The 10629-nt window shown below is 40.8% G+C and overlaps 1 protein-coding gene across 4 annotated transcripts in view; it reads right to left on the bottom strand.

The window, feature by feature from the left end:
* The window catches only part of MORN4 (MORN repeat containing 4), a 12691-nt gene extending 2062 nt beyond the window's left edge, over positions 1 to 10629 (bottom strand). The window contains exons 1-4 of one of the 4 annotated variants that reach the window (XM_079136659.1): positions 10491 to 10629; positions 2537 to 2634; positions 619 to 733; positions 94 to 203 (exon numbers count right to left, since the gene is read on the bottom strand). In XM_079136659.1, coding sequence (XP_078992785.1) covers positions 94 to 203; positions 619 to 733; positions 2537 to 2603 — 292 coding nt within the window. In that variant the 5' untranslated portion in view covers positions 2604 to 2634; positions 10491 to 10629. Of the gene's footprint in view, positions 1 to 93; positions 204 to 618; positions 734 to 2536; positions 2635 to 7297; positions 7795 to 10213 lie in introns of those variants that run through there. The other 3 variants (XM_079136657.1, XM_079136656.1, XM_079136658.1) reach the window with 3 other exon arrangements.

The following is a 10629-nucleotide window of genomic DNA, read 5'->3' as shown; positions in this document are numbered from 1 at the left end:
CAAACAAACAAACAAACAAAACTATTAAAATTAAATAGCCTAAACCTACATTAGGCTGGCCTAAGTTACTCAACCTGCTGGCATGCAACTTACCAAAACCATCTACTCTGCCATTTTTAAATTCCCCCTCAAAGGTCATGTTGTCATGTCGAATGAAGACTCCAACGCCATTAAACTTGCCCTGGGCAAACTCCCCTTCATACCTGCAGAAACACCAAGATGATAGCCTTTCGTGGGCAAGTTAGCTATCCAGGTTAATTGAGTCGAGCAGCTACAGGTATGTATTAGTTAAAAATGCTATGGAGCCAAGTCCAGTATGGTGGTGCATGACTGTAAATCCCAGCTACTTGGGAAGCTGAGGCAGAAGAATTGAAAGGTTTGATCTCAGGGAAAGAACTTAAGTGAACGGAGGTAGGGTGGAAAGCCCCTCACCTCCTTGACATTTCAAATTTCATATCTATTTTAAAAAAGTAACCAATCAAAGTACTGCCCACTGCTGGTTTATCTTCTGCAGGGCCTGGGACAAACTCAAGGTTGATAAGAAATTCACCAATATCCTATTTTTATATCAGAGCCTCCCTCGTTGAAAGGTTGAAAAAGTAATGATCTAGTACTCACCTTGAGCCATCTGAGAAGGTCAGTACCCCAAAACCATTAAAGAGTCCATTCTCAAAATGACCCAGGTAGGTGCCACCATCTGCAAACATCAGTTGTCCAAAACCATGTCTGCGACCTGAGCAAAGGGAAGGACAGGTGCAGGTTAGAATGGGGTCACTTCAGGATCCCTTCTCACTTGCCTAACATCCCATATGTTTCATGACCCTATCTACAAAAGAAAGAAAAGATGTTGCAGCGTTAGCAGGGCAGAGTCAGACACCAGGAAACCTGGCTCCTGGAACCTCCCATTAAGTCACAACCGTCATATTTGGAGCCCATCTCTCCAAGTATGAATACGAGTAAAATAATAGTAGCTAACATTCATAGCACATATACTATGTGCCAGCCACTCTTCTAAGCACTTTGTGTCTATGATCTTACTTAATCTTTGTGCAACCTTATGAGGTAGACACAGTACTATTATTATCCCCATTGAATAGATGGGAAAATGGAGGCCAGGAGATGCTAAATAACTTATTCCAGATTCCAGAGCAAGAATGCAAATGCAGCAGACAGCCTGACTTGCAGCCCTCCATTGGCCTTACCTACACTGCCTGAGGAAAAAAAAAAAAAAAAGCATTCTTTAGCATCGTGAAGCTATTGGGCAAACCTAACAGCCTGATTGGCAGCACTGGTTTGAGCTCTATTACTTCAATAGGGCTATGTTTACTCACTAACCTGACCAGGAAACCCAAGCAAGATGCTGGGGAAGCAGTCATGCTGTTCAGACTGTGCAAGGGAGTTCTTTTGATGGGTGGAGACCACCCAGCAGAGCCTCAGCAAGTCTCTCCTCTAAAAGGCCATGTGAAAGGGGACAGCGAGTGTTGGAGGAGGGGGAGAAAAGGCTTGGAATGGAAGGAGTAAGGTCACAAAATGCACAATTTCTCAAGGCTCAAAGGTTTATCAACTGCAGGGATCTAATGTAAAAAGAATGAGGCACATGCCTGGTTACACTATGAACTGCCCTTCACCTGTTTCAGTGTAGAAAGTCCAGTCTCCTCTGGGCAGTTCCTGGCTGACTAGGACTGGACACATAAGACTTTAAAGTGGCCAGATTGTGTCTCCAAACCAAACATCATTAAACCACTTCCTGCATGGTCTCAGGCTCTGAAGAATTTTACTATTCCTATGAATAGATACTTCCAAATGTAATGAGCTGTCATAGGAAATGTGCAATGAATGTCATTTGGTCATAAGCATTACCCTAATTTTCAGATCTTGAACTTCTTAAGATTCACTGCAACCAATACATTGTAACAAATTCTGTACTCAATTTATAGGCTCTTAAAGAATTCATTTTGCTCTTCTGGTTACAATAGCATTTATTTAAGAAATTCCCAAACAATACTGCTAAGGCATGAAAGGATATAACACTTCAAATCAAGAATTTTGGAAAGATTCAACTCTTTTCTGCAGGTTCTAATTCCTTTAGAATTTTCTTTTCTTTCTTTCTTTCTTTTTTAAAGAAGATTTTATTGCTTTGCTAGCAAAAGAGAAACACAGGGTACTCCTATTCCAAAGGTTGTGATTCTGCCCAATCAGCAGGAACAGGGAGTTTTTAAAGAGGTGACTCAAAGGCTACGATAAACATGCTCTCTATTGGAGTTGTAATTCATTTGTTAATTTGGGAGACAGTCCTGTCTGAGATCTTCTGGTACCATCCCTGAAGTCTGGATTACTTTGTTCCTCTCCTTTAGAATTTTCTAAAGCATTTTCTAATTCCTTTATTTAATCCTAAAATAGAACAAAGGAAAGGCACTATGTGGAATTAAGCCCTGGAGTAGGAAATGAAGATTCATAAAGTTGGTGCTCTATCCTGATGTATTTTTCTTTCAGCCGAATGTCGTGTTCATCACTGGATCCCCAGGGTCCTTCTCACCCTCCTTCCACTCGCCACGATACTCCTCCCCACTGGAGTAGGTGAAGGAACCTTTTGTCAGGGTCATGGTGAGAGTGTATAGAAGAAAAGGACGAAATCTGTAGGAAATAAATGGAAAAGAATCAATGTCACAGGATGACTGGAGGAATGGACTGCAAAGTCGTTTCATAGATATGCTCTAAAGGCTACCAGCCTGGTGAATATAAGCTACCTTGTATACATTGAACAAAAATAACCTCCTTTCCAGCCACCACCACCACCACCCCATTATCACAACCACCACCAACAACCAATACCAACATCACCATCACTATCACCACCACCACCAACAACAACATCACCATCACTACTACCACCACCAACAGTGTGCATGCACTTGTTTTGACCCACTTAAAAGTTTTCAGCCCGTTTCTATTATCTATGATCTGGGATACAAATACAGTCTTCATCTACAAATAGTTACTCAACACCCACTATGTGTTTAGTTGATGTATACAATACAGTCTGTGTCCTCAGTGAGGAGTTAATCTAGTAGATAAGACTAGTAATTGAAACATTGAATTAAACCAGAGAAAATATAATGAAGTGCCAACTTGGATGGCAGAGATTAACAAATAAAAGGCATGGGCAGAATTTAAAATGAGTAGTGAAGAAAACCAAGAAATGAAAGCACAAAGAGCAACGTATACATGGGGTATGCAGAGTAGTTAAAAAGTTTGTTAGTGGCCAGGCACAGTGGCATGTACCTGTAATCCCAGCAGCTCAGGAGGCTGAGGCAGGAGGTTTGCAAGTGCAAAGCCAGCCTAAACAACTTAGGGAGGCCCTAAGCAACTCAGTGAGACCCTATCTCTAAATAAAATACAAAAAGAAGCCTGGGGATGAGAGTCAGTGGTAAAGTGTCCCTGGGTTCAATCCCTGGTACAAAAAAAAAAAAAAAAAAAGGAAGAAAGAAAAGGTTTATTAGTAGTCAAGCTGGGATGAGTACCCAAGCCTCCCTCACTATGGCCAGTCCTCCTTTGCCTGTACTCTGGCCTCTGATTTTAGGTCAGGCTAGCTCAGGAGATCTCTGAAGAGTACGCAGAGTTTATAGGAACTAAGGTGGGGAATTGGGAGCTCTGAGTGGCAGTGGGGGCTGAGGGCATTGGGAACAGGGCTGATAATGATGAAAGCAAGACTGGGACAGCTGCCCTGCTGAGCCCAGCCTCAAACTCACAGAAATCACACTGACAAATAAATGGCTGTTGTTACCAGCCAGTGTGTTTTAGGGTGGTGTGTTATTACCCAGCAAAAGCCAACTGATACATCCAAGTGTGAATGGGTGTCTGGGGGACACAGTGTAGAGGGAGCAGAAGAAATGCTATGACAAATGTATAATGGCAAAAAAAAGAAAAAAGCACCACTGGAACAGGCTAGATGGTAAAGAATGCTATATTCAGGATATTCTTTAAGAAAGCATTCAGGAAGACCTTAGAAGATGGACAGATCTCCCATGTTCTTGGATAGGCAGAATTAATATTGTCAAAATGGCCATACTACCAAAAGTGCTATACAGATTCAATACAATTCCAATTAAAATCTCAATGATGTACCTTACAGAAATAGAGCAAGCAATCATGAAATTCATCTGGAAGAATAAGAAACCCAGAAATGCTAAAGCAATCCTTAGCAGGAAGAATGAAGCAGGGGGTATCGCAATACCAGATCTTCAACTACACTACAAAGCAATAGTATCAAAAATGACATGGTGTTGGTACCAAAATAGACAGATAGATCAATGGTACAGAATAGAGGACACAGACACAAACCCAAATAAATACAATTTTCTCAAACTAGACAAAGGTGCCAAAAATATGCAATGGAGAAAAGATAGCCTCTTCAACAAATGGTGCTGGGAAAACTGGAAATCCATATGCAGCAGAATGAAACTAAACCCCTATTTCTCACCCTGCACAAAACTCAACTCAAAATGGATCAAGGACCTCGGAATCAGACCAGAGACCCTTCATCTTATAGAATAAAAAGTAGGTCCAAATCTTCAACATGTCGGCTTAGGATCAGACTTTCTTAACAGGACTCCCATAGCCCAAGAAATAAAAGCAAGAATCAATAACTGGGATAGATTCAAATTAAAAAGCTTTCTCTCAGCAAAGGAAACTATCAGCAATGTGAAGAAAGAACCTACAGAATGGGAGAATATCTTTGCCACTCATACTTTGGATAAAGCACTAATTTCCAGAACATATAAAGAACTCAAAAAACTCTACACCAAGAATACAAATAACCCAATCAACAAATGGGCTAAGGAAATGAACAGACACTTCACAGAAGAAGAGGTACAAGCAATCAACAAACATATGGGAAAAAATATTCAACATCTCTAGTAATAAGAGAAATGCAAATAAAAACTACACTAAGATTCCATCTGACCCCAATTAGAATGGCGATTATCAAGAATACAAGCAACAATAGGTGTTGGTGAGGATGTGGGGAAAAAGGTACACTCACACATTGCGGGTGGGGTTGCAAATTAGTGCAGCCACTCTGGAAAGCAGTGTGGAGATTCCTCAGAAAGCTTGGAATGGACCCACCATTTGACCCAGCTATCCCACTCCTTGGTCTATACCCAAAGGACTTAAAATCAGCATACTACAGAGATGCAGCCACATCAATGTTCATAGCTGCTCAATTCACAATAGCCAGATTGTGGAACCAACTTAGATGTCCTTCAATTGATGAATGGATAAAGAAACTGTGGTATATACATACAATGGAATATTACTCAGCTATAAAGAATAATAAAATTATGGCATTTGCAGGCCAATGCATGAAATCAGAGAATATCATGCTAAGTGAGATAAGCCAATCTCAAAAAACCAAAGGACGAATGATCTTGCTGATAAGCGGATGATGACACATAATGAGGGATGGGAGGGGGGCAAGAATGGAGGAAGGAGGGACTGTATAGAGGGAAAAGAGGGGTGGGAGGGGTGGGGGGAAGGAAAAAATAACAGAATGAATCAAACAACATTACCCTATGTAAATGTATGATTACACAAATGGTATGCCTTTACTTCATGTACAAACAGAAACAACATGTATCCCATTTGTTTACAATACAAATAAATTTTAAAAAAAGGTACTTAAACTATCTTTGAGTGTAAACAGACAGAGAATTATTTGAAATTCTGTTTGAAATCACTGAATTATTTAAAATTATTTAAAAAAGCAAACACTAAAAATTAAAAACAATTCCCTAGGTCTTTCTACTCACCCCTTCATCTCTTCTAGATCTAAGCAATACAATGTTTTCTCAAATGATGATGTTGCAGAGTCCTAGGCTCAAACTCAGACCTACTGAATCGGATTCTATACATTAGGAGCAGCGAGTCTGCAGATTTAACAAGCCATTACTAGATTCTCACTTAAAAGCTGTGGACCACTATTCCGCTAAATGGAAATACTGCATGAAAAGCTCTCTGGGATATAAATCACCACTGAAAAGTTCCCTGTGATTAATAATTAACCTAGAGTCTGAACTTCAGGCACCTGACTGAGTTCCAACAGGACACATGTACCTGCTCTTCAGAGCACAGGGGCCAGACCTGGTGGATGGTGATTCTCTAAAGTCTCTGCTCAGTATCAAAATGCTTCCAATATAATTCAAGGAACGTTTTGAAATAGAACAATTTAGCAAGTGGGACTAAGGAGGTACAAAGCTAGGTAGAAGAAACACAAACTATAATCGCCACTTACCTGTTCTTCCACCAATATCCTATAGGCTATTTTAACTCTGGGCATTTTTGATACAGATACCAAAAATCCAGAAAAGGTCTGATGTGAAAGCAGCCTGGTCTCAACACAGCAGGGTCAGGCATATCTTTGAGGTCCTGGCCCTGTCTCTAAGCTCTAGTTTCAGACACAAAGTCAGATGAGTCCCAAGAATCCCTGTGCTCTCACTCAGATATGAAGAAACATTCATTTCCAGTCCCACAATAAAGGCCAGTTTTGTGGAAGCTCTCCTAGAGATATTTGGGGTCAGTTCTCTGGGACTTTCTCACTTCTTTAGTTACCAGTCAGCAATTCCATATCCAGGGTCCTTCACATAGTATAAGACATTCCAAGCAAGGGTCACTTTTTTTTTTTTTTTTTTTTTTTTTTTTTAACTAAAGCTCCTCCAAACCCCTCTAGGGGCTATTTTCTCAGATAAGTGATGCTAGTACCTGCTGTGTCCTCTGTCTTGTGAATGTCCCTATATGGTCAGCATCCAATTTCAGGCTCACAAGCCTCCTACCATCAGCTCAACATCAGAGGATGCTTGAATAGAGGTCAACACGATTCCATTGCAAATGCAACATTAATGAGAGGAAGAGAAGAAATTTTCCATCAGAACAGCTGAAGAAAATTCTGTTGAGTCCAGCTAGGCATTTTGATAGCTACAAGTCATCTTCAGCTCTTCCCAGATTTAATAAGTCACAACACTAATAGTCAACTTATGATACAGATCAGAAATATTTTATCCTTTCAAAACATGTCCATTGTATTATGGTCTAAGGTATGTATCTTCAACAAAACCTTATAACTAAACCATCACTCTAAAACATAAGCACAAAATCAAGGTTATAAGGGTATTTCCTTTAAATGTTTGGAAACAGTTAACCAATATGTCTTCACTCCAAATTTGGGAAGACATGTATGGCAGTGGGATTTGAGGAGCCATAACAACTACTTTGGGACTTAGGGGGAGCATCCCCTTGTACTTACTTTTCCTAAAGACTACATGAAACTTCCAGAATGGTATCCCATCTTGTTCCAGAGGAACTAGTATAAGGTCCCTGAAAAAAGGAAAGTTTCTCCAGTTTGAAGATTATCCATGGTCAAGGTACTAGCCCTGCCTTTAAATTGTAAACCTTTTAGTATGCTGTCAGCCCTTGGGGTCTGTACCCTCAATACTTTAAGAAAACTAATGAAACTTGAAAGGTTATCTTATTACCAAATGTGGTATTTCCAAAGTTGCTTGTAATAATATCTCCGGTCTTATAAGTTCAAATATAATCTGACCTGCCAATGATATATCAAAAGTGAAGTTTAGGGGTGGTAGGTGGGGGGAAGAAAAGAATGAAGGAACTTTGGATGGTGTAGAGGAAAATGGGGTGGGAGATGGAAAGATAATAGAATGAAACAGACAGTATTACCCTATTATATTTATGATTACATGAATGGTGTGAATCTACATTGTGTATAACCACAGAAATGAAAAGTTGTACCCCATTTGTGTACATTTGTGTATTTTCTTAAAAATAAAACAAAAGTTAATTAAAAAAAAAGTGAAGTTTAACTCTATTCCCTTGAATTTGAGGTTTGTAACTGCTTCAACCATAGAATAGGATGGAAGCTTTGTGTGTTCTGAGGTTAGATCATTAAAGGTCATGCAACTTCCATCCTGCTCACTGGCATACCCACAGTTGCACAGCTCAGGGACCTGAGCCAGCACATAAGAAGTCCCAACTACCTGGAGGTTCCTATGCAATGAGGGAGCAAGCCAGATAGAGAGTTGTTGCCCCAGCTACCCGTCCATACCTTTGAATCATCCTAGCTTGGGTACCAGGCATCAATGAAGGAGCCTTCACATGACTTGAGCCTCCAGTCACTGGGTACAAATCTAATCTATCATGGAGCAGAAAGAGGCCATCCCCACGGTGCCAGTCCCAAATTCCTGACCTACAGAATCTATGAACATCATGTTAAAAGATACTAAATTTGGGGGTAACTTATTATACAGCAACAGTAACTGGAACACCATCTTTCAACATTAACCTTCCCATCATTCTTTCCTGTTTTCAAAAGTACATATTATAAATTTTCACTATCTAGGGAGATATAGCAAATTCCCTTTAGTAATTGTTTGTCAAAATCATGTCTATTCCCAAGACCCCAATCAGAAGTATCAATCAAAGGGAAGATAATGTAGAATCCATGGGTCTCCAGCCATGGTTGAATACATTTGGCAGGAAATTGCTACATACGTCCAAATAATTGATATTGTCACTGCATGGTATAGTGTCAGAATTTTAATTCGACTTCTGTAATTAGTTATTCTAATTAAGAATCAGCTGCACAGCCACTGTGCAAAAAAAGGAATTTCACCAGTAATCATGGTCATTGAGACAAATTAGTTTAACATAGCCAGTGTTGATAAAGATTGAAAAGCCCAATACCTTAATAAGGGAAGCAAATTGGTACTTGTAGGTTATTTAAATAATCTTGTTAAAGAGAATAGATGGCCTTGGGGTGATGATTCCTGCTTCTAAATAGACACCTATCCTCATTCTGCACTTTGGATAGATGAGTTGCAGGATCAGTTCAAACATTTACCTAAAAGAAAATTACTATTTTGTCTCTATAAATCAATACACTATTACTCTGCATACTAGAAATATATCCCGTTATTTATTTATTTATTTATTTACTTACTTATTTTTGGTATTGGGAAATGAACCCAGGGGCACTTTGCCACTGAGCTACATCCCCAGACCTAGGGTCTTGCAAAATTCCTGAGGCTGGCCTCTAACTTGCAATCTTCCCAAGTCACTGGGACTTACAGGCATGTGCCACCATGCCTGGTTCTTGTTATCTTTGTTTTCTTATGTCCCAGATATTCCAAAACACAACTCCGGGACAGAAATGAGAATTTTTTATTTTGTTGTTTGTCTTTTTAAAATCTTAGCAAAAAATCAAACTTGCTAAAGAAGGAACCTGTGTCCAGATTTAAGAGTAGGGGTGGGGTGGAGGAGAAAGTTCTACATAAAAGGAGAAAGATTTTCAATTAAAGACTATCATTTGGAGGCAGGCACCTTAACTACCACATACACTTTCAGACTATCCTAAAGCCACCATTCCCAGAGTATGACAGTCTTGCCAAAGTTCTCTCAGTAATTAAAAAAAAAAAGCACTTTGCCATCTTTTACAATTGAAATGCACAAGAAAATGAAGGCTCTGATGAACAAATACTAAGTTTTAAAAATTTTTTTTCATAAATTTTTTATAACATTATTAATTTTTTTTTAAATGTGGTGCTGAGGATGGAACCCAGCGCTTCACATATGCTAGACAAGTACTCTTTCTTGTCAGTGAGCCACAACCCCAGCCCAAATACTAAACTTCTTAGGAAACTAGACCAAAAAGATTTTTTAAAGTGCGTTTAAATGACCCTGACTCTTAAAATCAAAAATCATAAATCTAATCCCCTTTTCTCTCACTTGAAAAGTAAACAAATATATTGTTACTATATAAAGGTCTTATTCAGGAAGACTGGGATGGTTACATTGAAGAAGGTGGGAAGAAAACATTGACACCAGAAAGACTAAGAGGAAGACCTGGAAGCAATAGAGACGAGGGAGTAATACTAAAAGAATACCATTCTATTTAAAGCGAAAGGAGAATGCCTGGGCCGGGTACTAATACAGCGGAGGTACTCCTGTTGGTATCTAAGCAGTCTACGGCAGAGATGGTACCCAAAGTAATCTAGGCATCCCATTCCCCAAGCCTCCGTATGCAGGACGTCTCCCCACCAGCTTGGTAGAGGCGGAACCCAAAGCAAACAAAGCCCTAGATCTCCACAAGGCGACACTCCATTCTCCCACCCCATTCTTGCATTCCAGCCCCGCTCCTTCCATCTACCTGGGTCTGCTCTCCAGCCCCGCAGCTTCTTCTGCTCACACAGTCCTGTCATTCGCTCCAGACGCAGCCTCTTGCTAACCCGGGTGCTGTGGGACTCGACTCAGTGGTCGAAACTCGAGTCCTGGGCTTAGTACCCACCACCCAAGGCAGCCGCCCTCGGATCAGCACATCCGGGATGGAGTCGCGCTCCCCAGCCCGGGTCATCTGCTCGGCTCCTCTGTCCCTACCTGGCTAACCATTCTCTCGCGGGCCCCTCTCACCGGCGCCGCCAGCCAACCTGGGCTTGGCCTTTCGGGACGACTGTCACGCCCCAACGCGGGACTTCGGCGGCCCAGACCTCTGCTCCGCCGGGTTCCCGGCTTCCACCTTCCTCTCCGCCTCTTCCACCCTCTGCCCCACGCGACGCCGCCATCCCT

Source organism: Sciurus vulgaris (genome assembly GCF_902686455.1).
Source record: "Sciurus vulgaris genome assembly, chromosome: 4".
Taxonomy (NCBI): domain Eukaryota; kingdom Metazoa; phylum Chordata; class Mammalia; order Rodentia; family Sciuridae; genus Sciurus; species Sciurus vulgaris.
Note: the sequence above shows the minus strand (reverse complement) of the source record. Positions and strands in the feature narration are given on the sequence as shown.